The sequence below is a fragment of the Salvelinus alpinus genome, chromosome 4, assembly GCF_045679555.1.
Source record: "Salvelinus alpinus chromosome 4, SLU_Salpinus.1, whole genome shotgun sequence".
Classification (NCBI taxonomy): domain Eukaryota; kingdom Metazoa; phylum Chordata; class Actinopteri; order Salmoniformes; family Salmonidae; genus Salvelinus; species Salvelinus alpinus.
The window spans coordinates 13,418,928-13,446,185 of record NC_092089.1 but is presented as its reverse complement, the minus strand read 5'-3'; the positions used below and the strand labels follow the sequence as shown (position 1 = coordinate 13,446,185).

General features: G+C 44.0%; 2 protein-coding genes across 3 annotated transcripts in view; one reads left to right on the top strand and one right to left on the bottom strand.

The window, feature by feature from the left end:
- Window positions 1–1,659, bottom strand: part of LOC139572870 (dolichyl-diphosphooligosaccharide--protein glycosyltransferase subunit STT3B) — a 116,725-nt gene extending 115,066 nt beyond the window's left edge. Inside the window, exon 1 of the mRNA XM_071395696.1 lies at window positions 1,505–1,659. Within this exon, the coding sequence (XP_071251797.1) occupies window positions 1,505–1,644 (140 nt within the window). The 5' untranslated portion in view covers window positions 1,645–1,659. The remainder of the gene's footprint in view (window positions 1–1,504) is intronic.
- LOC139572872 (acidic amino acid decarboxylase GADL1-like) lies at window positions 832–27,258 on the top strand. Of its 2 annotated transcripts, XM_071395700.1 has the most exons (15): window positions 832–1,239; window positions 3,442–3,626; window positions 5,493–5,619; window positions 8,123–8,213; window positions 8,464–8,573; window positions 9,183–9,298; window positions 12,048–12,127; window positions 13,386–13,440; window positions 15,967–16,083; window positions 16,710–16,774; window positions 17,480–17,561; window positions 20,063–20,262; window positions 24,284–24,425; window positions 24,980–25,168; window positions 25,240–27,258. In XM_071395700.1, the coding sequence occupies exons 1-14, from the start codon at window positions 1,209–1,211 to the stop codon at window positions 25,151–25,153; spliced, it is 1,575 nt and encodes a 524-aa protein (XP_071251801.1). In that variant the 5' UTR covers window positions 832–1,208; the 3' UTR covers window positions 25,154–25,168; window positions 25,240–27,258. The 2 variants fall into 2 exon arrangements, with proteins under 2 accessions (XP_071251801.1, XP_071251800.1); XM_071395699.1 differs by having other exon boundaries at window positions 836–1,239; window positions 24,980–27,258.

Sequence of the window (27,258 nt, the reverse complement as noted above, 5' to 3'; positions counted from 1 at the left end):
TCTGGCTAATACTGGGGGCCCTCGAAGAAACACAATGGGCCAGGGTTTTAGAAATGCCAAGGTGGATTTCTGATCACAGACTGCCCCTGGCTACAATCATCAAGGGAAGCAGCAAGCCATTTTCAATGAGTCTGTAGTACTTTTTATCGGCCACTAGAGGTCCCCCTAGATCTGATTCTTAGCATGACACTGTACTACTAGTTGCACTTATGAACAGATCTAGTATCAGCTTACTTACCTAGGGGTTAAATACCACTGACCTTTACTGAAGTCTACAGATGCGCATTGAGCGTGGGAAATGCGCTCTACAAATTCAATATAATGTAACGACCCTGGGTTTATAAGCGCGGAAATCGACTCTGCTGCACGAGCATGCTTTTGCGGCACAGTCGATAGCGCGCCGGACCCCGGGCCAGAAGGTCGAGGGTTCGAGACCTGCTCCTTGCTGTTTCATTACAATAATAATACGTATGATTATTATTATTGCATCTTAGCTAACTGTATCCTGTCACGGAAATGTTTTCTTTATAAAACAAAAAACAGCAAACGGAAATGACTAATGGCAGGCCTACCTACAAAATACGCGATGTTACCTAAAAAGTTGATGTCAAACGTCTTACTCATGGAGAAACACAAGCCAGCAACAGATGCCAACACTTTGTTATATGCAAGATGATGAGTCACTTCTCTATAACGTTTATGTCTTTGGGAAAAATACAGAATTCTCTAATTCTATATTGGAAATATTCCATGGGAAATATATTGCCCTAATAAAATAGCATAAATGTTTCAACTCTTCTAAAGTGTAACATATAGGTGTGAATGTCAACAAGAGAACACGTATCATCCCTCCCTCAGTCATCAGATCTCTCCACTTGCTCCGCTCTCCATTTCCAAAACGACAGAAACAAACGCTCTGAAGCAGTGAGACCGTGGACATGCGGCAACGTGCAGAGAAAGAATATTGGGCAACTTGATTCTTCTAGACTCTTTACTGTAATCAGCCAGTATTCTTCCATGACGCCCAGGCAACCTGCCAGGAACAAGGATGGCCTAACCTTGCCCACGGGGCGCGACGTCACAATGTTAAAGAAATTCTTGGTCTATAAAGGAGGCATTCTGGTTTATCTCCAAACATAATCCATTTTTTTTTTAAAGCTGGAAGAACGGACCTGTTTGAGACCAATCAATTAAACCATAAATGAACAATGGCGCCGACGAATGAAAGACAAATGAACGGTATGTTGGACTGCTATTTCTCGAATTCCTTCGTTATTACGTGTTTGGTAGGCAAATGCAGGAGCATTTCATGTTATTTGCAAATATATATTGATTATCATTAGCTAAATCTTGAATTGAAATGTTTACTGTTCTCTCAAAATAAAAAATAATAATTTTAGTGCGTTTTGCCGGGAGAATAGAAGTTGTCACAATGCCTTTAGAATGGGTGTACGTCAGTGTACTATAACGTCACCCAGCGCCCTCTGGTCGGGTCAGGCGTTACCTGTTCACACGCTGCTCAGCCGCACAGTTCTCCGGGAAGATGGGCAGCGGGGAAAGTCGCCCTGTCAAGGTGTCTCTCTGCGGAGGTATTGGATAGAATAGACCTTTGCGTAATATAAGTAGATACAATTTACACTTCATTGTTTGAAATTTGTTATTTTCATCAGTAGCCTAACTTGCTATGTTGGGGAAAGAAAGAAAGAGCCGGTCTGTCACAGAACGCACAGTGAAGACGTGAACCAACTGTGGGCAGGCGCTGCAAGGTGCGTCAGTAGTGCAGTAGCAGCGGGTTTCATGCAGGCATCGTTCCGTTTTGCAGGTTATTGGACAGCGTATGCTACGCTATAGGCTATAAAGAGTATAAAGTGGATGACAGTTATCCTGTCTGTCATTATTGTCTGTGTGTGGCCTGATTGGCACCGTATTCACCATATAGTGCACTACTTTAGACCAGGGCCATTTGAGTTGCAGCCCCAGTCAGTGATCAGTCAGGAATGAGCGGTGGACATTCTTGAAACACCCTTAGTCAACCGGAGACGCCAATAAATAACAGAGCGCTTACAGAATGCGTCACAGCTGAAATAAGGCTTGAGTTACAATGTGCGTTCTAAATGGCCTCCATATTCCCTACCTAGTATTCTTATGACCAGGGCCCGTGCTCAAAAGTAGTGCACAAGAATAGAATGCCTTTTGGGACACATCTACAGTAGCAGTGTTAAAGCTGTATTAGAGGGCCATCTACAGTAGCAGTGTTTCTCTGACCCAGAGACCCTTAGTCAGCTGTATTAGAGGGCCATCTACAGTAGCAGTGTTTCTCTGACCCAGAGACCCCTAGTCAGCTGTATTAGAGGGCCATCTACAGTAGCAGTGTTTCTCTGACCCAGAGACCCTTAGTCAGCTGTATTAGAGGGCCATCTACAGTAGCAGTGTTTCTCTGACCCAGAGACCCCTAGTCAGCTGTATTAGAGGGCCATCTACAGTAGCAGTGTTTCTCTGACCCAGAGACCCCTAGTCAGCTGTATTAGAGGGCCATCTACAGTAGCAGTGTTTCTCTGACCCAGAGACCCTTAGTCAGCTGTATTAGAGGGCCATCTACAGTAGCAGTGTTTCTCTGACCCAGAAACCCCTAGTCAGCTGTATTAGAGGGCCATCTACAGTAGCATTGTTTCTCTGACCCAGAAACCCCTAGTCAGCTGTATTAGAGGGCCATTTACAGTAGCAGTGTTTCTCTGACCCAGAGACCCCTAGTCAGCTGTATTAGAGGGTCATCTACAGTAGCAGTGTTTCTCTGACCCAGAGACCCCTAGTCAGCTGTATTAGAGGGCCATCTACAGTAGCAGTGTTTCTCTGACCCAGAGACCCCTAGTCAGCTGTATTAGAGGGCCATCTACAGTGTTACAGCTGTATTAGAGGGCCATCTACAGAAGTGTGTTTCTCTGACCCAGAGACCCCTAGTCAGCTGTATTAGAGGGCCATCTACAGTGTTACAGCTGTATTAGAGGGCCATCTACAGTAGCAGTGTTTCTCTGACCCAGAGACCCCTAGTCAGCTGTATTAGAGGGCCATCTACAGTAGCAGTGTTTCTCTGACCCAGAGACCCCTAGTCAGCTGTATTAGAGGGCCATCTACAGTGTTACAGCTGTATTAGAGGGCCATCTACAGTAGCTAGACCTCTAGTATTGACATTACTGTCTGTTATCTCCTACCCCCAGAGACCTCTAGTATTGGCATTACTGTCTGTTATCTCCTACCCCCAGAGACCTCTAGTATTGACATTACTGTCTGTTATCTCCTACCCCCAGAGACCTCTAGTATTGACATTACTGTCTGTTATCTCCTACCCCCAGAGACCTCTAGTATTGACATTACTGTCTGTTATCTCCTACCCCCAGAGACCTCTAGTATTGACATTACTGTCTGTTATCTCCTACCCCCTAGATACCTCTAGTAAGGCCTCAGCGAGCCTTGCAGAGCCCAAGGGGAAGCGGCCCCCAGTGATTGTGGACGGGGTGACTCTGAACGGCCCCACGCTGGACATCCGGGAAGCAGAGAGCTTCCTCAGAGATGCCATGCCCATCATCATGGAGGAGGCCGTCTGGAAGGCTACTGACGTCAAGGAGAAGGTAAAACATCTCTTTTCCAGTTATTTCTCACACCTTGCACTTCCTTCCAGTCCCAGGGTGCATAAAGGAGAATGAGATCTGTTGTGAAGTATACCAGAATGCGTGAGTTTATTTGTCAAACAATAGGAAATGGACCTGTATAAGAATTTATCAGGTAAATGGCTACCTGGACTATTTGCATTGACCCCCCCCTCTCTTTTTTTTTTACATTGCTGCTTCTCGCTGTTTATTGTCGATGCACAATAACTTTCCCCCTACCTACATGTACATATTACCTTATTTACCTCGACTAACCACATTGGCTCGGTACCGTACCACCTGTACATAGCCTCCTTATTGTTATTTTATTGTGTTACTTAATTTTTTAAACTTCAGTTTACTTAGTAAATATTTTCTTAACTCTTATTTATCTTAAAACTGCATTGTTGTTTAAAGGATCGGACCCTTTTCTTCAGTTTTCTCCTAAAATGACAAACCCAAATCTAACTGCCTGTAGCTCAGGCCCTGAAGCAACGATATGCGTATTCTTGGTACCATTTGAAAGGAAACACTTTGAAGTTTGTGGAAATGTGAAAGGAATGTAGGAGAAAATAACACATTAGATCTGGTAAAAGATAATACAAAGAAAAAAACATGAATCTTTTAAATATATTTTTTTCCCCCATCATCTTTGAAATGCAAGAGAAAGGCCATTATCTGACTTAGGACTCTAGGAGCAATTTAGATGTTGGCCACTAGATGGCAGCAGTGTATGTGCAAAGTTTTAGACTGATCCATTGAACCATTATATTTCTGTTCAAAATGTTGTATCAAGTCTTCCCAAATGTGCCTAATTGGTCAATATATACATTTTCAAGCATAACTGTGCACTCTCCTCAAACAATAGCATGGTATGTTTTCACTGTAATAGCTACTGTAAAATTTGATTTGATTTGATTTGATATACAGTACATGTTCTTTGTGGATGGTGAATAGGCCCAGGTAGTTTGTCTGTCGTCAAGGATACGGTAAACAAACATCTAGGGGAGGGGACAGTCTGAAATGGCACCATTTTCACCATATAACTTGAAGGGTGTTTCTCAATACGCACACACTACCTCGCTCCCATACTCTCATGCTCTGAGTGCATTCTCAGAGTACGTTCTTATGAGGACGAGAGTGTGGAAATCACATAAAACTTTACACTTGAGAAGCACTTCCTGTATTACTGTATTACCTCACGCTGCACCTCCCCATTCACAGACCCTTCTTCCAGACAGGACAATGGCAACAAAAGAGACCAAACAAGATATACACAAAGCAAAACGTTTTAGATGTCAAGTCTTTGTGGGTAGCTAGCTAGCTAACAATTCTCTGTGGCTAGCTAACAGTAGTAGCAAGCCAGTTAGCCCAATTGACTTACTATGGGCTTGCGATCTACACACACTACAGTGGTGGATATTGTAGGCAGGTAAACATGCCAAAATTATTCCAACATATATTCATTAATGTAGCAAGATCAAATATTGTAGTCAGGCAACATATGAGATGTGAACAGGCAACATTTCATTCCGAAGTTGGAGTGTATTTTCTCTGGCTTCAGCTCAGTTAACGTCCGCCATTGATTTCAAGAAATGTTGCATGATTTTTAACACGGTTGCATCATATTTCTGTGCGTACATTCCGTCGCAGCTTGCATCGATGTACGGTTCAGAATATGTACAAACGGAGTATGCCTTGGAGAAGTGCCCTCCGTGCTCCGGTTTTGCAAACTTTGATTTGGACTCATACTCCCACCCTCCTGTGCTCTAATTTGCGTGCTCGGAGCTCGGTAGTATGCATTTTGAGACACACCCAAAGTCTATTTCCTTCTCTCTCATGTAACAGGTGTGTGAGTGGCGCTCTCCAGAGCAGCTGAAGGACCTGTTAGACCTAGAGCTGAGGGAAGGAGGCGAGACACATCCCCAGATACTGCAGCGCTGTCGGGACGCCATCCGATACAGTGTCAAGACCGGTAAGGACCCAGCTCACACCCTGATATAAAATCTAACCCCCAGACCTCAGCCAAACCCTGACCCCAACCCCCCCATCCAAACCCTGACCCAAACCCCCCCATCCAAACCCTGACCCAACCCCCCCCATCCAAACCCTGACCCAAACCCTCCCCATCCAAACCCTGACCCAACCCCCCCCATCCAAACCCTGACCCAAACCACCCCATCCAAACCCTGACTTTCAAAACCCGAACTCTTTATAAGATACCAATGAACTTCATCCCAAACCTGTCCTAAACCCTAACCTTCTAACTTTCCAGCCCAGAGTCTCTCTTTCGCCATACGATACACTGTCAAGACTGGTAGGAAACAACTCAATCCTAATCCCCATGCAGCCAATCCCTAACCTTGAAAACCCCCAGCCAATCCCTAACCTTGAAAACCCTCAGCCAATCCCTAACCTTGAAAACCCCCAGCCAATCCCTAACCTTGAAAACCCCCAGCCAATCCCTAACCTTGAAAACCCCCAGCCAATCCCTAACCTTGAAAACCCTCAGCCAATCCCTAACCTTGAAAACCCCCAGCCAATCCCTAACCTTGAAAACCCTCTAGCCAAACTCCACATTTAAAACCCTTGTCAACCAGGTCTGTTAACCAACTAACCTTCAAATTCTCCAGCACAGACTCCCTCTAACACCCCAGTCAGCTATGTTACATAATTAACTAGCTAGACCCGAGTTAGCCACCCTCATTGCACTCATGCTGGCTACTGGATAATACAGGCTATAGTAGCTTCCACCCTTCCACCCAGCGCTATCCTATCCAACCCAGGCTGTTAATCATCAAGATAGCGACAGTAGCCCATCCTTAATAACCCTCCCGGCCTCTTAACCCTCCCAGCCCCTTAACACCTCCCGGCCCCTTAACCCTCCCGGCCCCTTAACACTCCCGGCCCCTTAACACTCCCGGCCCCTTAAACCTCCCGGCCCCTTAACCCTCCCGGCCCCTTAACCCTCCCGGCCCCTTAACACTCCCGGCCCCTTAAACCTCCCGGCCCCTTAACACTCCCGGCCCCTTAACACTCCCGGCCCCTTAACACTCCCGGCCCCTTAAACCTCCCGGCCCCTTAACACTCCCGGCCCCTTAACACTCCCGGCCCCTTAAACCTCCCGGCCCCTTAACACTCCCGGCCCCTTAACCCTCCCGGCCCCTTAACACTCCCGGCCCCTTAAACCTCCCGGCCCCTTAACACTCCCGGCCCCTTAACCCTCCCGGCCCCTTAACACTCCCGGCCCCTTAACCCTCCCGGCCCCTTAACACTCCCGGCCCCTTAAACCTCCCAGCCCCATAACACTCCCGGCCCCTTAAACCTCTCAATCCCTTAACTCTCCCGGCCCCTTAACCCTCCCGGCCCCTTAACACTCCCGGCCCCTTAAACCTCCCGGCCCCTTAACACTCCCGGCCCCTTAACCCTCCCGGCCCCTTAACCCTCCCGGCCCCTTAACACTCCCGGCCCCTTAACACTCCCGGCCCCTTAACCCTCCCGGCCCCTTAACCCTCCCGGCCCCTTAACACTCCCGGCCCCTTAACCCTCCAGGCCCCTTAACACTCCCGGCCCCTTAAACCTCCCGGCCCCTTAACCCTCCCGGCCCCTTAACACTCCCGGCCCCTTAAACCCTCCCGGCCCCTTAACCCTCCCGGCCCCTTAACACTCCCGGCCCCTTAAACCTCCCGGCCCCTTAACACTCCCGGCCCCTTAACCCTCCCGGCCCCTTAACACTCCCGGCCCCTTAACACTCCCGGCCCCTTAACCCTCCCAGACCCTGACATCTGAGCTCCCTTGACCCCCACCTAGCCTGGGCCAGCCAGACCCCAAAACACGATATGATGTACTTTATATAGAAACATTGACACAGGAAACAGGGCAAGATGGCACACTCCTCGTCTCACGTATCAATGTATGTGTCAGGAATAGCCTGAGAAATGTTCCTTCGTGCCAGTGGATGCAGCGTAGTGCAAGTTAAGCATCTCTGTTTCCAGATGCGACCGATAGGAGTTTTGAATCCCAGGTTCTGCCGTGAATCCACAAGACTTTGCTAGCCTTGTCGAGCTTAAAGCCTTTACAGATGTAAGATCTTCATTTGATCACTCTTTTGTTGAAAGAGAATATTCCTCCTTCCTGAATCTTCACGATTGACATAAATTCAGTGAAAAACCCCACACTAACACACGGTTATATTAACAGTATTCCACTTGTCTTGAAGCTAATAGCCTAACCACCAATTAAATCCTGTTGCTGCAGGCATATTTTGCTGCGACAATACTGGTCAAATTAAGATCTGACAACTGTAGGTTCTGACTAGGGTTGCAAAATTACGGTAACTTTCCCAGCTTTTACAGAAATCCTGGTTGGAGTAATCTGGATTTTCTTGCTTATTCTCTCCTGATCCCGGGAGTCTTCCGACCAGGATTTCTGTAAACTAGGTTGTGATTGAATCAAACGTTGTGTGTTTGTATGTACAGGACATCCTCTCTTCTTCAACCAGCTCTACGCAGGCATGGACCCTTATTCACTAGTGGGCCGATTCATCACAGAAGCTATCAACCCCAGTCTGTGAGTATTACATCATACCATCTCATATGATCCGAGTGTCTGTCAACATGTAACTCTGACTCACTGTTTAATTAACCGTGCCTGACAAGGGATGTGGGATTTTAGGATTACTGCAATGATATCAATGACAACTATTTCTGCTATTCATTTCAGAAGTGTCTGTAGCTCGTTCTTGACGATTGATTGGATAGTATGTGGCTCAGGTGAGAGCAGGTGAGTCATTGACAGGACATGTCGTTTGTCTTGGCAGGTACACATACGAGGTGGCTCCAGTGTTCCTGCTGACAGAGGAGGCGGTTCTGAAGAAGATGATAGAGATCATTGGATGGCAGGAAGGAGGCGACGGCATCTTCAGCCCAGGTATGGCAACCACACAGACTGGCATCTTCTTCTCCTTCTTCTTCATCTTCTTCTTCTTCTTCTTCTTCATCTTCTTCATCTTCTTCTTCATCATCTTCTTCTTCTTCATCTTCTTCTTTATCGTATTCTTCATCTTCTTCTTCTTCATCTTCTTCTTCATCTTCATCTTCTTCTTCATCTTCATCTTCTTCTTCATCTTCTTCTTCATCGTATTCTTCATCTTCTTCTTATTCATTTTCTTCTTTATCGTATTCTTCTTCATCTTCATCTTCTTCTTCATCTTCTTCATCTTCATCTTCTTCTTCATCGTATTCTTCATCTTCTTCTTCTTCATTTTCTTCTTCATCGTATTCTTCATCTTCTTCTTCTTCATCTTCTTCTCCTCTTCTTCTTCATTTTCTTCTTCATCGTATTCTTCATCATCTTCTTCATCTTCATCTTCTTCTCCTCTTCTTCTTCATTTTCTTCTTCATCGTATTCTTCATCATCTTCTTCATCTTCTTCTTCATCATCTTCTTCTTCATTTTCTTCTTCATCGTATTCTTCGAGTTCATCTTCTTCTTCATCTTCTTCTTCCTGTGATTGAGAGATTGTCTCTGTGTTCTCCAGGTGGCTCTGTGTCCAACATGTATGCTGTGAACGTGGCCAGGTACCACCACTGTCCTGATGTGAAGGTGCTGGGCCTGTCTGCCTTGCCTAGACTGGTCATGTTTACATCACAGGAGGTAAACACACACACACACACAAAGGGCAGGCCAACACCTGTTATTGTTTTAACACCACACACACACACACACACACACACACACACACACACACACACACACACACACACACACACACACACACACACACACACACACACACACACACACACACACACACACACACACACACAGGGCAGGCCAACACCTGTTATTGTTTTAACACCACACACACACACACACACACACACACACACACACACACACACACACACACACACACACACACACACACACACACACACACACACACACACACACACACACACACACACACACACACACGCACACACACACACAGGGCAGGCCAACACCTGTTATTGTTTTAACACCACACACACACACACACACACACACACACACACACACACACACACACACACACACACACACACACACACACACACACACACACACACACACACACACAGCAACATGGTGTGGACCAGCCCTATGCTCCGGGTAACAGTTTGATAATGTCAGGGGGTTTGAGTGTACATGGTGTGGACCAGCCCCAGTTGGTACCATTTCAAAAAACGTCTGAGAAGAGTCAATACGCCTACTTAATACATCTGTCAAATGATTCCAATCAGCAGCACTACCCAGTCGCAGGCTGGTCCGTATCAGGGAGTTGCTCAGTTCTGTATGATAACCTATCACAACAAGCACACAACTATCAGGGAGTTGCTCAGTTCCAGCTGTTACTCTGAAAGACATTGACTAAATGGTTTTATAATCCCTGTGTGGGTGTAGTACTATTTACACCATACGTATTACAATCCCTGTTTGTATAGCACCTTATTGTGGATCCTGTCCAGACTGGTCGTTAATATAGCACCTTATTGTGGATCCTGTCTAGACTGGTCATTAATATAGCACCTTATTGTGGATCCTGTCTAGACTGGTCATTAATATAGCACCTTATTGTGGATCCTGTCCAGACTGGTCGTTAATATAGCACCTTATTGTGGATCCTGTCTAGACGGGTCATTAATATAGCACCTTATTGTAGATCCTGTCCAGACTGGTCATTAATATAGCACCTTATTGTGGATCCTGTCTAGACTGGTCATTAATATAGCACCTTATTGTGGATCCTGTCCAGACTGGTCGTTAATATAGCACCTTATTGTGGATCCTGTCTAGACTGGTCATTAATATAGCACCTTATTGTGGATCCTGTCCAGACTGGTCATTAATATAGCACCTTATTGTGGATCCTGTCCAGACTGGTCATTAATATAGCACCTTATTGTGGATCCTGTCTAGACTGGTCATTCATATAGCACCTTATTGTGGATCCTGTCTAGACTGGTCATTAATATAGCACATTATTGTGGATCCTGTCTAGACTGGTCATTAATATAGCACCTTATTGTGGATCCTGTCTAGACTGGTCATTAATATAGCACCTTATTGTGGATCCTGTCTAGACTGGTCATTAATATAGCACCTTATTGTGGATCCTGTCCAGACTGGTCATTAATATAGCACCTTATTGTGGATCCTGTCTAGACTGGTCGTTAATATAGCACCTTATTGTGGATCCTGTCCAGACTGGTCATTAATATAGCACCTTATTGTGGATCCTGTCCAGACTGGTCATTAATATAGCACCTTATTGTGGATCCTGTCCAGACTGGTCATTAATATAGCACCTTATTGTGGATCCTGTCTAGACTGGTCATTAATATAGCACCTTATTCTGGATCCTGTCCAGACTGGTCATTAATATAGCACCTTATTGTGGATCCTGTCCAGACTGGTCATTAATATAGCACCTTATCCTGGATCCTGTCCAGACTGGTCATTAATATAGCACCTTATTGTGGATCCTGTCCAGACTGGTCATTAATATAGCATCTTATTGTGGATCCTGTCCAGACTGGTCATTAATATAGCACCTTATTCTGGATCCTGTCCAGACTGGTCGTTAATTATGCACCTTATTGTGGATCCTGTCCAGACTGGTCATTAATATAGCACCTTATTGTGGATCCTGTCCAGACTGGTCATTAATATAGCACCTTATTCTGGATCCTGTCCAGACTGGTCATTAATATAGCACCTTATTGTGGATCCTGTCCAGACTGGTCATTAATATAGCACCTTTTTGTGGATCCTGTCTAGACTGGTCATTAATATAGCACCTTATTGTGGATCCTGTCTAGACTGGTCATTAATATAGCACATTATTGTGGATCCTGTCTAGACTGGTCATTAATATAGCACCTTATTGTGGATCCTGTCCAGACTGGTCATTAATATAGCACCTTATTCTGGATCCTGTCCAGACTGGTCATTAATATAGCACCTTATTGTGGATCCTGTCCAGACTGGTCATTAATATATCACCTTATTGTGGATCCTGTCCAGACCGGTCATTAATATAGCACCTTATTGTGGATTCTGTCTAGACTGGTCATTAATATAGCACCTTATTGTGGATCCTGTCTAGACTAGTCATTAATATAGCACCTTATTGTGGATCCTGTCCAGACTGGTCATTAATATAGCACCTTATTGTGGATCCTGTCCAGACTGGTCATTAATATAGCACCTTATTGTGGATCCTGTCCAGACTGGTCATTAATATAGCACCTTATTGTGGATCCTGTCCAGACTAGTCATTAATTTAGCATCTTATTGTGGATCCTGTCCAGACTAGTCATTTTGTTGATTAACACGTTTCTCTCATTGTTCTTTTCAGTGTCATTACTCTGTTGCCAAAGCAGCAGCTTTCCTGGGAATTGGCACCAACAATGTTTATGTGATCCCGTCAGATAAGAGGTATGCTGCTTACTACTGTTTACTGCTGGTTACTGCTACAGTTACACGGTTACTGCTGGTTACTGCTGGTTACTGCTGGTTACTGCTACAGTTACCCGGTTACTGCTGGTTACTGCTGGTTACTGCTACAGTTACACGGTTACTAATGGTTACTGCTACAGTTACACGGTTACTGCTGGTTACTGCTGGTTACTGCTACAGTTACACTGTTACTGCTGGTTACTGCTACAGTTACACGGTTACTGCTGGTTACTGCTGGTTACTGCTACAGTTACACAGTTACTGCTAGTTACTGCTGGTTACTGCTGGTTACTGCTGGTTACTGCTGGTTACTGCTGGTTACTGCTACAGTTACACTGTTACTGCTGGTTACTGCTACAGTTACACGGTTACTGCTGGTTACTGCTGGTTACTGCTACAGTTACACAGTTACTGCTAGTTACTGCTGGTTACTGCTGGTTACTGCTGGTTACTGCTAGTTACTGCTAGTTACTGCTAGTTACTGCTAGTTACTGCTACAGTTACTGCTAGTTACTGCTAGTTACTGCTAGTTACTGCTAGTTACTACTACAGTTACACGGTTACTGCTAGTTACTGCTGGTTACTGCTGGTTACTGCTGGTTACTGCTACAGTTACTGCTAGAGTTACTGCTAGTTACTGCTGGTTACTGCTACAGTTACTGCTAGTTACTTCTACAGTTACTGCTAGTTACTGCTAGTTACCGCTACAGTTACACGGTTACTGCTGGTTACTGCTGGTTACTGCTACAGTTACGCAGTTACTGCTAGTTACTGCTGGTTACTGCTGGTTACTGCTGGTTGCTGCTAGTTACTGCTAGTTACTGCTAGTTACTGCTACAGTTACTGCTAGTTACTGCTACAGTTACTGCTAGTTACTGCTAGTTACTGCTACAGTTACTGCTAGTTACTACTACAGTTACACGGTTACTGCTAGTTACTGCTGGTTACTGCTGGTTACTGCTGGTTACTGCTGGTTACTGCTAGTTACTGCTACATTTACTGCTAGTTACTGCTACAGTTACTGCTAGTTACTGCTACAGTTACTGCTAGTTACTGCTAGTTACTGCTACAGTTACTGCTAGTTACTGCTAGTTACTGCTACAGTTACACGGTTCCTTCCACTGTCCACACCACAAGCTTCTGTTGTCACTGTCCACAATGACTGACCTGCGTCACTATGACACCTGGGTTTTTACTAATCCTTGTTAATCTTTCTTTCTGTGTCTTTGTTTCTCAGAGGGAAGATGATTCCAGCCGAGTTTGAGAAGCAAGTACAGAGAGCCAAAGATGAGGTGAGAAGGAGAACTATGAATGGAGTCAGCAAGGTTGTTTGGTGTCAGATATGTTATGTAACACATCCGGGAACTGGGAACTGCTGTTGAAAATACCCATGGTGAAGGTTAGGGAACTGCTGTTGAAAATACCCATGGTGAGGGTTAGGGAACTGCTGTTGATTATACCCATGGTGAGGGTTAGGGAACTGCTGTTGAAAATACCCATGGTGAGGGTTAGGGAACTGCTGTTGATTATACCCATGGTGAGGGTTAGGGAACTGCTGTTGATTATACCCATGGTGAAGGTTAGGGAACTGCTGTTGATTATACCCATGGTGAAGGTTAGGGAACTGCTGTTGATTATACCCATGGTGAAGGTTAGGGAACTGCTGTTGATTATACCCATGGTGAGGGTTAGGGAACTGCTGTTGATTATACCCATGGTGAAGGTTATGAAACTGCTGTTGATTATACCCATGGTGAAGGTTAGGGAACTGCTGTTGATTATACCCATGGTGAGGGTTATGAAACTGCTGTTGATTATACCCATGGTGAAGGTTATGAAACTGCTGTTGATTATACCCATGGTGAAGGTTAGGGAACTGCTGTTGATTATACCCTTGGTGAAGGTTAGAGAACTGCTGTTGATTATACCCTTGGTGAAGGTTAGAGAACTGCTGTTGATTATACCCATGGTGAAGGTTAGAGAACTGCTGTTGATTATACCCATGGTGAAGGTTAGAGAACTGCTGTTGATTATACCCATGGTGAAGGTGCTGTTGATTATACCCATGGTGAAGGTGCTGTTGATTATACCCATGGTGAAGGTTAGAGAACTGCTGTTGATTATACCCATGGTGAAGGTGCTGTTGATTATACCCATGGTGAAGGTGCTGTTGATTATACCCATGGTGAAGGTTAGAGAACTGCTGTTGATTATACCCATGGTGAAGGTGCTGTTGATTATACCCATGGTGAAGGTGCTGTTGATTATACCCATGGTGAAGATTAGGGTTATTTGGGTTTTAGAGTGACACATATATGTTGTGTGTAGTGGTGTATAGTATTAGTAACCAGGGTGATGGAGTAACAGTATATTGTTGTCTTCTGATGGTGTATAGTATTAATGACCAGGGTGATGGAGTAACAGTATATTGTTGTCCTCTGATGGTGTATAGTATTAATGACCAGGGTGATGGAGTAACAGTATATTGTTGTCCTCTGATGGTGTATAGTATTAATGACCAGGGTGATGGAGTAACAGTATATTGTTGTCCTCTGATGGTGTATAGTATTAATGACCAGGATGATGGAGTAACAGTATATTGGTGTCCTCTGATGGTGTATAGTATTAATGACCAGGATGATGGAGTAACAGTATATTGTTGTCCTCTGATGGTGTATAGTATTAATGACCAGGGTGATGGAATAACAGTATATTGTTGTCCTCTGATGGTGTATAGTATTAATGACCAGGGTGATGGAGTAACAGTATATTGTTGTCCTCTGATGGTGTATAGTATTAATGACCAGGGTGATGGAGTAACAGTATATTGTTGTCCTCTGATGGTGTATAGTATTAATGACCAGGGTGATGGAGTAACAGTATATTGTTGTCCTCTGATGGTGTATAGTATTAATGACCAGGATGATGGAGTAACAGTATATTGTTGTCCTCTGATGGTGTATAGTATTAATGACCAGGATGATGGAGTAACAGTATATTGTTGTCCTCTGATGGTGTATAGTATTAATGACCAGGGTGATGGAATAACAGTATATTGTTGTCCTCTGATGGTGTATAGTATTAATGACCAGGGTGATGGAGTAACAGTATATTGTTGTCCTCTGATGGTGTATAGTATTAATGACCAGGGTGATGGAGTAACAGTATGTTGTTGTCCTCTGATGGTGTATAGTATTAATGACCAGGGTGATGGAGTAACAGTATATTGTTGTCCTCTGATGGTGTATAGTATTAATGACCAGGGTGACGGAGTAACAGTATATTGTTGTCCTCTGATGGTGTATAGTATTAATGACCAGGGTGATGGAGTAACAGTATATTGTTGTCCTCTGATGGTGTATAGTATTAATGACCAGGGTGATGGAGTAACAGTATATTGTTGTCCTCTGATGGTGTATAGTATTAATGACCAGTATGATGGAGTAACAGTATATTGTTGTCCTCTGATGGTGTATAGTATTAATGACCAGGATGATGGAGTAACAGTATATTGTTGTCCTCTGATGGTGTATAGTATTAATGACCAGGATGATGGAGTAACAGTATATTGTTGTCCTCTGATGGTGTATAGTATTAATGACCAGGGTGATGGAGTAACAGTATATTGTTGTCCTCTGATGGTGTATTGTATTAATGACCAGGATGATCGAGTAACAATCCCACTGGGCACAGATGTCAATTCACCGTCTGTTCCACGTTGGTTTAATGTAATGTCATTGAGATGACGTGGACACGACGTTGATTCAACCAGTGTGTGCCCAGTGGGGTTATATTGTTGTTGTTGTTGTTGTTGACAGGGAGCGTTGCCATTCATGGTGAACGCCACAGCAGGTACCACCGTACTAGGGGCCTTCGACCCGCTGGAGGAGATAGCTGACATCTGTGAACGACACAATCTCTGGATGCATGTAGATGTAAGTGGATCTTCATTAAAGATCGTTCTTTCATTCATTTATCGATTTATCGATCCGTCGATCCGTTTGTGCATTGTTCAGTCGTTTGTTTGTTCCTTTAATCATTTACTCAATCACCCTCTTCTGTCTCTCTTCTCTGTCTCTTCTCTGTCTGTTCTCTGTTTGTTCTGTGTCTGTTCTCTGTCTGTTCTCTGTCTCTTCTCTCTCTCTTCTCTGTCTCTTCTCTGTCTCTTCTCTGTCTGTTCTCTGTCTCTGTTCTGTCTCTTCTCTGTCTCTTCTGTGTCTGTTCTCTGTCTATTCTGTGTCTCTTCTGTGTCTCTTCTGTGTCTGTTCTCTGTCTGTTCTCTGTCTCTTCTCTGTCTCTGTTCTCTGTCTCTTCTGTGTCTCTTCTCTGTCTCTTCTCTGTCTGTTCTCTGTCTCTTCTCTGTCTCTGTTCTCTGTCTCTGTTCTCTGTCTGTTCTCTGTCTCTTCTGTGTCTCTTCTCTGTCTCTTCTCTGTCTGTTCTCTGTCTGTTCTCTGTCTCTTCTCTGTCTCTTCTCTGTCCTGTCTCTTTTCTGTCTCTTCTGTGTCTCTGTTCTGTCTGTTCTCTGTCTCTCTTCTCTGTCTCTTCTCTGTCCTTCCTGTAGGCATGTTGGGGAGGAGGAGCCCTGATGTCTAAGAAACACAGATACCTGCTACAGGGCATTCACAGGTAAGACAACAGGTATATCTGGAGGTGGCAGTAAGACAACAGGTATATCTGGAGTTGGCAGTAAGACAACAGGTATATCTGGAGGTGGCAGTAAGACAACAGGTATATCTGGAGGTGTCAGTAAGACAACAGGTATATCTGGAGGTGTCAGTAAGACAACAGGTATATCTGGAGGTGTCAGTAAGACAACAGGTATATCTGGAGGTGGCAGTAAGACAACAGGTATATCTGGAGGTGGCAGTAAGACAACAGGTATATCTGGAGAGGCAGTAAGACAACAGGTATATCTGGAGGTGTCAGTAAGACAACTGGTATATCTGGAGGTGGCAGTAAGACAACTGGTATATCTGGAGGTGGCAGTAAGACAACAGGTATATCTGGAGGTGGCAGTAAGACAACAGGTATATCTGGAGGTGGCAGTAAGACAACTGGTATATCTGGAGGTGGCAGTAAGACAACAGGTATATCTGGAGGTGTCAGTAAGACAACAGGTATATCTGGAGGTGGCAGTAAGACAACAGGTATATCTGGAGGTGGCAGTAAGACAACAGGTATATCTGGAGGTGTCAGTAAGACAACAGGTATATCTGGAGGTGGCAGTAAGACAACAGGTATATCTGGAGGTGGCAGTAAGACAACAGGGATGAACTGTTCATAATGACACATAGGTTTAAAATCCTTTCTGTTGCTTTGTTTCCCTCTTAGAGCCAACTCAGTAGCATGGAATCCTCACAAGATGCTGATGGCTGGTCTACAGTGCTGTGCATTCATGGTTCGGGACAAAACGGTACGCTAAACACGGCCTCCTCTTCTTCATCATCTTCCTCTTCCCCCCTTCTTCCTCTTCCCCCCCTTCCTCCTCTTCTTCCTCACCTTCCTCATCTTCATCATCATCTTCCTCAAATCAAATCAGTCTATTGGTCACTTACACATGGTTAGCAGGTGTTGTTGGGAGTGTAGCGAAATCTCGTTCTCATTGTGTTTCTCCTCCTCCTCCTCATTATCTTCCTCCTCCTCTTTATTCTCTTCCTCCACATCTTCCTCCTCTTCCTCCACATCCTCCTCATCTTCCTCCTCTTCCTCCATTTCCTCCTCTTCCTCATTATCTTCATTCTCCTCATCCTCCTCCTCTTCATTCTCTTCCTCCTCTTCCTCATTCTCCTCTTCCTCCTCCTCCTCCTCCTCCTCCTCCTCCTCCTTTGACCTAGATAGTTTGTGTGTATGTATTGGTATTGATATGTAACCTAGATAGTTTGTGTGTATGTATTGGTATTGATATGTAACCTAGATAGTTTGTGTGTATGTATTGGTATTGATATGTAACCTAGATAGTTTGTGTGTATGTATTGGTATTGATATGTAACGTAGATAGTTTGTGTGTATGTATTGGTATTGATATGTAACCTAGATAGTTTGTGTGTATGTATTGGTATTGATATGTAACGTAGATAGTTTGTGTGTATGTATTGGTATTGATATGTAACGTAGATAGTTTGTGTGTATGTATTGGTATTGATATGTAACGTAGATAGTTTGTGTGTATGTATTGGTATTGATATGTAACCTAGATAGTTTGTGTGTATGTATTGGTATTGATATGTAACCTAGATAGTTTGTGTGTATGTATTGGTATTGATATGTAACCTAGATAGTTTGTGTGTATGTATTGGTATTGATATGTAACCTAGATAGTTTGTGTGTATGTATTGGTATTGATATGTAACCTAGATAGTTTGTGTGTATGTATTGGTATTGATATGTAACCTAGATAGTTTGTGTGTATGTATTGGTATTGATATGTAACCTAGATAGTTTGTGTGTATGTATTGGTATTGATATGTAACCTAGATAGTTTGTGTGTATGTATTGGTATTGATATGTAACCTAGATAGTTTGTGTGTATGTATTGGTATTGATATGTAACCTAGATAGTTTGTGTGTATGTATTGGTATTGATATGTAACCTAGATAGTTTGTGTGTATGTATTGGTATTGATATGTAACCTAGATAGTTTGTGTGTATGTATTGGTATTGATATGTAACCTAGATAGTTTGTGTGTATGTATTGGTATTGATATGTAACCTAGATAGTTTGTGTGTATGTATTGGTATTGATATGTAACCTAGATAGTTTGTGTGTATGTATTGGTATTGATATGTAACCTAGATAGTTTGTGTGTATGTATTGGTATTGATATGTAACGTAGATAGTTTGTGTGTATGTATTGGTATTGATATGTAACCTAGATAGTTTGTGTGTATGTATTGGTATTGATATGTAACCTAGATAGTTTGTGTGTATGTATTGGTATTGATATGTAACGTAGATAGTTTGTGTGTATGTATTGGTATTGATATGTAACCTAGATAGTTTGTGTGTATGTATTGGTATTGATATGTAACGTAGATAGTTTGTGTGTATGTATTGGTATTGATATGTAACGTAGATAGTTTGTGTGTATGTATTGGTATTGATATGTAACCTAGATAGTTTGTGTGTATGTATTGGTATTGATATGTAACCTAGATAGTTTGTGTGTATGTATTGGTATTGATATGTAACCTAGATAGTTTGTGTGTATGTATTGGTATTGATATGTAACGTAGATAGTTTGTGTGTATGTATTGGTATTGATATGTAACGTAGATAGTTTGTGTGTATGTATTGGTATTGATATGTAACGTAGATAGTTTGTGTGTATGTATTGGTATTGATATGTAACCTAGATAGTTTGTGTGTATGTATTGGTATTGATATGTAACCTAGATAGTTTGTGTGTATGTATTGGTATTGATATGTAACCTAGATAGTTTGTGTGTATGTATTGGTATTGATATGTAACCTAGATAGTTTGTGTGTATGTATTGGTATTGATATGTAACCTAGATAGTTTGTGTGTATGTATTGGTATTGATATGTAACCTAGATAGTTTGTGTGTATGTATTGGTATTGATATGTAACCTAGATAGTTTGTGTGTATGTATTGGTATTGATATGTAAGCTACGTGTTCCTTTTAGAATGTGTTTTATTGTAGTTCTGTCCTTGAGCTGTTCTCGTCTATTAATGTCCTGTATTAATTCATGTTGTGTATTATGTCATGTTTCATGTTCTGTGTGGACCCCAGGAAGAGTAGCTTCTGCTTTCGTAACAGCTAATGACGATCCTAATAAAATACCAAATACCTCTCCCTCCTTCTCTTTCTCCTCTTCTTCCCACCTCTTCCTCGTTATCCAGAGTCTGCTCCAGAGACTCATATGTTCTCTCTCTGTGTTTCGTTGTTCTAGAATCTTCTCCAGCGGTGTCACTCGGCCCAGGCCTCCTACCTCTTCCAGCAGGATAAGTTCTATGACGTCAGCTACGACACGGGAGACAAGTCCATACAGTGTAGCCGCAAGCCCGACGCCTTCAAGTTCTGGCTGATGTGGAAAGCCATCGGCACCAAGGGCCTGGAAGAGAGAGTGGACAGAGCCCTCGCTATGGCCAGGTCAGTTTGAATGACAGTCTTATGACAAACAAACAAACAAAAAATGATTTCTCTTTTGTTTTTTCCTCCAAAGACTTGATAGAAGACTCCTCTATCTAGCCTGGTCCCAGATCTGTTTGTGCTCTGGTCCAGTGAAATGCCTACAGTACTGGACTGATGTATGAGCTTTAGTGTACATTGTAGTGGCAGGACGTCTGCACCGTAGCAACAGTCAAGCTCCCAGCCCTCTACTGGCCCTTTTTAAAATGTATTTCACCTTTATTTCACCTTTATTTCACCTTTATTTAACTAGGCAAGTCAAAACAAGTTCTTATTTACAATGACGGCCTAGGAACAGTGGGTTAACTGCTTTGTTCAGGGGCAGAACGATATATTTTTACCTTGTCAGCTCGGGGGATTCAATCTAGCAACCTTTCTGTTACTGGCCTGAGGCTTTGACCACTAGGCTACCTGCCGCCCTTGAACATGATCCTGGAGCATCCATGACTCAGACTGTCTGGTCCTGTCTGGTCCTGTCTGGTCCTGTCTGGTCCTGTCTGGTCAGCTAATAGCCCAGTCCATCAGCTTACACCATCCATGACTGACCCCCTCAGACTGTCTGGTCCTGTCTGGTCCTGTCTGGTCCTGTCTGGACCTGTCTGGTCCTGTCTGGTCCTGTCTGGTCAGCTAATAGCCCAGTCCATCAGCTTACACCATCCATGACTGACCCCCTCAGACTGTCTGGTCCTGTCTGGTCCTGTCTGGTCCTGTCTGGTCCTGTCTGGACCTGTCTCCTGTCTGGTCCTGTCTGGTCCTGTCTGGTCCTGTCTGTTCAGCTAATAGCCCAGTCCATCAGCTTACACCATCCATGACTGACCCCCTCAGACTGTCTGGTCCTGTCTGGTCCTGTCTGGTCCTGTCTGGTCCTGTCTGGTCCTGTCTGGTCAGCTAATAGCCCAGTCCATCAGCTTACACCTACATGCTGCACTACTCTAACGTTATAGCAAAAAGGGTTGGGATTGATGACAAATCTTATATTTTAATGTATTTTGATTAAAATGGTTTCATAGTGTTTTTAAGTTGCTTGATCAAATGTTTTTTTTGGGAAGGGCTCTGCATCAAATGTAATTAGCATCTGTCCAATGCTTCCTGCTCTCAGTGTCTCTGTCCCAAATACCAAAGCAGTAGCCAGCTACAAATAGACTGTAGAGCAAAAGATGGTCAACCCTGAAGACCTACTAAGGTATGCAGACTTCTGCTGAATCATATCTGTTAGAGCAGGGCTGGAGCAAAAGCCTGCACAGCCACCCGGTAGTTCTCCAAGAGGACAGGAGGCCATCTTCTACACTGTGGTCCCCTCTGGTCTATACACAGTAACATTGCTATGGAAAACAGCTATGTTTTTCCATACACTCAAGAGTAATAGCAGTTTAACTACGGAGTTAAAACCTACACCTGAGATACCTCCTAATAGATATAACCCAGGCTGAGGAATGATACATCTTCTATACGAGCCACCGCAGCATCTCAACAGCTCTCTGACCAGGCGTACAGTGGAGAATAAAGGCAGAACGGGCTTGGCATCGACTGCATGTAATTCAAGCAGGTCCTAGAAATCAAGCTGTATATTTGGAGGGCAGCCGGTTCTATTTCTGGGCTGTTGGCAGTAAATTACGGTCCAGGGTTCCTTAACTATTCTGGGTGGCATTTTTAGTTGTCGTCGTCCCCCCCCCCCCCCCCATCTATTCTGTGTGGCCTTTATAGTTGTCCCCCCCCCCCCACCTATTCTGTGTGGCCTTTATAGTTGTCCCCCCCCCCCACCTATTCTGTGTGGCCTTTATAGTTGTCGTCGTCGTCCCCCCCCCCCCCCCCATCTATTCTATGTGGCCTTTCTAGCTGCCCCCCCCCCCCCCATCTATTCTATGTGGCCTTTCTAGCTGCCCCCCCCCCCCCCCCCCCATCTATTCTGTGTGGCCTTTATAGCTGCCCCCCCCCCCATCTATTCTGATCCAGATGACCTGTGGTCAACTTTACAGTTCAGGACCTACTGTCTGCAGCGGGTATGTGGGACCAAGATAGGGGGTCATACGACACGAGGCCAGACAACGACCAGGCTATTTTCAGACTGCTACTAATAGCCCCCTGCTCACTCGACTCCATTCATGTGTCTAATGCTGTATAGGATTCAGTAGGGCGGTCGGTGCCGTCTAACATGAGGGAGGACCATTCCTTTTTATTTCCCCCATGAACACGGCCTTATTTCTGATACAGCATATTGGGATGACTGTCATTCATATTCCATAGCAGGAGGACTACTGCTGTGTCTGGCTGGAGGACAGGGACCTCTAGTGGTAGTATAGAGGATAGCAGGAGGACTACTGCTGTGTCTGGCTGGAGGACAGGGACCTCTAGTGGTAGTCTAGAAGATAGCAGGAGGACTACTGCTGTGTCTGGCTGGAGGACAGGGACCTCTAGTGGTAGTCTGGAGGATAGCAGGAGGACTACTGCTGTGTCTGGCTGGAGGACAGGGACCTCTAGTGGGAGTCTAGAGGATAGCAGGAGGACTACTGCTGTGTCTGGCTGGAGGACAGGGACCTCTAGTGGTAGTCTGGAGGATAGCAGGAGGACTACTGCTGTGTCTGGCTGGAGGACAGGGACCTCTAGTGGGAGTCTAGAGGATAGCAGGAGGACTACTGCTGTGTCTGGCTGGAGGACAGGGACCTCTAGTGGTGGTCTAGAGGATAGCAGGACTGCTGTGTCTGGCTGGAGGACAGGGACCTCTAGTGGTGGTCTAGAGGATAGCAGGACTGCTGTGTCTGGCTGGAGGACAGGGACCTCTAGTGGTGGTCCAGAGGATAGCAGGAGGACTACTGCTGTGTCTGGCTGGAGGACAGGGACCTCTAGTGGTAGTATAGAGGATAGCAGGAGGACTACTGCTGTGTCTGGCTGGAGGACAGGGACCTCTAGTGGGAGTCTAGAGGATAGCAGGAGGACTACTGCTGTGTCTGGCTGGAGGACAGGGACCTCTAGTGGTGGTATAGAGGATAGCAGGAGGACTACTGCTGTGTCTGGCTGGAGGACAGGGACCTCTAGTGGTAGTCTAGAGGATAGCAGGAGGACTACTGCTGTGTCTGGCTGGAGGACAGGGACCTCTAGTGGTAGTCTAGAGGATAGCAGGAGGACTACTGCTGTGTCTGGCTGGAGGACAGGGACCTCTAGTGGTAGTATAGAGGATAGCAGGAGGACTACTGCTGTGTCTGGCTGGAGGACAGGGACCTCTAGTGGTGGTCTAGAGGATAGCAGGACTGCTGTGTCTGGCTGGAGGACAGGGACCTCTAGTGGTGGTCTAGAGGATAGCAGGACTGCTGTGTCTGGCTGGAGGACAGGGACCTCTAGTGGTGGTCCAGAGGATAGCAGGAGGACTACTGCTGTGTCTGGCTGGAGGACAGGGACCTCTAGTGGTAGTATAGAGGATAGCAGGAGGACTACTGCTGTGTCTGGCTGGAGGACAGGGACCTCTAGTGGTAGTCTAGAGGATAGCAGGAGGACTACTGCTGTGTCTGGCTGGAGGACAGGGACCTCTAGTGGGAGTCTAGAGGATAGCAGGAGGACTACTGCTGTGTCTGGCTGGAGGACAGGGACCTCTAGTGGTGGTATAGAGGATAGCAGGAGGACTACTGCTGTGTCTGGCTGGAGGACAGGGACCTCTAGTGGGAGTCTAGAGGATAGCAGGAGGACTACTGCTGTGTCTGGCTGGAGGACAGGGACCTCTAGTGGTAGTCTAGAAGATAGCAGGATGACTACTGCTGTGTTGTAAACGTAGACAACAGGAAATACATTGCAGTTATTCACTTGGTAAAACATATGTAGGGCTGTCCAAGACTATGGAGCAGGAGTGCTGTGCTGGACAGACTAGAAAACACATTGCAGTCTTGCACTGTTGAAAAAAGGCTCATTAAAATTCTTTATAGCCTGAAAAGGGTTTCGTACGGTTGTGGAATATAATTATTTCTGACACTCTTGACTTCCTTCTCTTCGGTAGATATCTGTCAGAGGAGATCAAGACGAGAGATGGATTCCGTCTGGTGATGGAGCCGGAGTACACCAACGTCTGTTTCTGGTACATTCCTCCCAGTCTGAGGGACATGGCTGATGGACCTGAGTTCTGGAAAAAGGTCCATGCGGTAAGTCAGAGAGGACATCCCTCCTCATATACAGGACACTATCCTCTCCTTTCCTGTAGGTGTTTTTCAACGTTAACAGAAGCCCTGTCATGAATAACACATAAAAAGGGTTAATACAATTGAATTCAGGAATTAATTCATGTTGAAAAACAGAAAAGACATTCATTTCACAGGGTATGAATGAGACAATAGTTAGCTAACCATGAGGATTTAGGCTCCAGTCTCTTTCGGAGGCGTGGGTTCAGATCCCACCACTGACACCAGATGTCAAGCAGAACCATAATCCTCCAATCCACTCCATGCAGAAATGGACCTTAGATCAGTGTGTGGAGACTCTAAATACAACTTGACTTTGGTTATGTCCCAATAATCTCTCCTTTCTGCCGTGAATTCATGGATTTGAAAGGTAATGACTGGTACATGGAAACACCGATCCAATGTTCTCACACGTGAATGAGTGTTTACTTTATGAGGAAGGAGAGATTATTGGAACACTGACACCTTAACTTCCAGTTCCATCATCTCACAGTGTATGTACTACTCCCTACCCCCAGGTGGCGCCAGTGGTTAAGGAGCGCATGATGAAGAAGGGCTCTATGATGGTAGGCTACCAGCCCCATGGAGACAAGGCTAACTTCTTCAGACAGATCATCATTAGCCCTCAGGTCAGCAGACAAGACATGGACTTCCTGCTGGACCAAATACACAGCCTGGGGATGGACTTATGATCCCACGGAGAATACCTACAGAATGGCACCCTATTCCCTCAATGAGCCCTGGTCAAAAGGAGTGCACTATACAGGGAATAGGGTACCATTTTGAACAAAACCCATGGGTCATGAAACAGGAGATCATGTTTTGAAACTGAGTGAAACGGAAGAGGTGGTACCCCAAACGTCCTATAAGAAGTTTCCAAAACGTCCTATAAGAAGTTTCCAAACGTCCTATAAGAAGTTTCCAAACGTCCTATAAGAAGTTTCCAAACGTCCTATAAGAAGTTTCCAAAAACGTCCTATAAGAAGTTTCCAAAAACATCCTATAAGAAGTTTCCAAACGTCCTATAAGAAGTTTCCAAACGTCCTATAAGAAGTTTCCAAACGTCCTATAAGAAGTTTCCAAAAACGTCCTATAAGAAGTTTCCAAACGTCCTATAAGAAGTTTCCAAACGTCCTATAAGAAGTTTCCAAAACGTCCTATAAGAAGTTTCCAAACATCCTTTAAGAAGTTTCCAAACATCCTATAAGAAGTTTCCAAACGTCCTATAAGAAGTTTCCAAAAACGTCCTATAAGAAGTTTCCAAACATCCTATAAGAAGTTTCCAAACGTCCTATAAGAAGTTTCCAAACGTCCTATAAGAAGTTTCCAAAAACGTCCTATAAGAAGTTTGTGAACTTGTTCTCTTATTTGGTGCCCCAGGGTTGTGCAGAAGCCTCAGCGTATCATCCTTCCTTTGCCCGTCTCCGTAAAGTGCTCCAACGACTTCCTGTTCCTTCTGCTCACTATCGATTCCATGTGTAATTCTGAGGACAGGCAGTGTGTCAGTCCACGAGACAGTAGACACAGTAGCTTGTTGACGGTTTGAGGGCTCAACCTCTTTATTGGAACCAATTTCAGATCAATAAAAAACTCAATGTCAATATCCTTTATGTTGATGTGCTTTTTCAGGGTAATATATCATACTGTTATAATATAACTGCTTGTTAGAAAACAAGGCGTGCAACTTTTAGTAAAAGTTGAAATATTTGAGAGAGAGATTTTAGGAGATACTATTTTAAGCTATACCGATTGATTGTAAGAGATTTATATAATATTAAAATATGTATATTACTTGATGAGATTAATATATAATCTTTAGAGAATAGTGATGGTGTCAGGAAAGAGCTTTAAATGTATTTTAGTTCTTTAGTTCTGGATTTTCTCTTTTCAAGAATTTTCTTCCACACTCATTAACTTCTATGATTTTAAAATAATTTTCAAAATAAATATGTAGCACACCTAGTGCTTGGATACTGTGAGTCCACCTACATGAATCAGACAGATCTTAAAATGGCTTCCGTTGTTATGTTTTATAAACGTTTTTTTTCTTCAGCAACACGTTACTTAAAGCCAACAGATGAAATGCTTTCTTACTTGTTTTAAACGGACTCAAAATGCCTGTTGTTGAGTCATTACTACGAGACGATAATAAGACGATTTAAGTGGTCAAACCAGTCTTAATGCATTACAGCCGCTTTATAATGCATCATACCAGCTTTATAATGCATCATACCAGCTTTATAATGCATTATACCAGCTTTATAATGCATTATACCAGCTTTATAATGCATCATACCAGCTTTATAATGCATCATACCAGCTTTATAATGCATTATACCAGCTTTATAATGCATCATACCAGCTTTATAATGCATCATACCAGCTTTATAATGCATCATACCAGCTTTATAATGCATCATACCAGCTTTATAATGCATTATACCAGCTTTATAATGCATCATACCAGCTTTATAATGCATCATACCAGTTGGTTTAAAAGGAAGGTGTTTTTTTTGTAGCTTGCCATCAAAGAGAATGGTGTTTACTTTAAACATGTATGTAGTTCTGTGTACAATACTAGGATACGTGCATTCTGTAGTATACATCATATCGTATTCTTGCAAGACATTCTGTTTTCTCGTGTTTTGTTTTGTTCCAATAGCATTTTGTTCAGATATGTTGTCTGAAAAAAGCCTGTATGTGTTTTGTTTTTTGTCGATGGTTCAGCACCAATGAGGTTTCACTGAGAATTATTTATTTTCTTTATCAGTGAAAATAAAAACATTTGTTTACTGAA

Coding starts and splice junctions, on each gene's coding strand:
- LOC139572872 (XM_071395700.1), top strand. CDS start 1,209: ATGGCGCCGACGAATGAAAGACAAATGAACG. Junction 3,627..5,492: donor CTACTGACGTCAAGGAGAAG/GTAAAACATCTC, acceptor CTCATGTAACAG/GTGTGTGAGTGGCGCTCTCC. Junction 9,299..12,047: donor TCATGTTTACATCACAGGAG/GTAAACACACAC, acceptor TGTTCTTTTCAG/TGTCATTACTCTGTTGCCAA.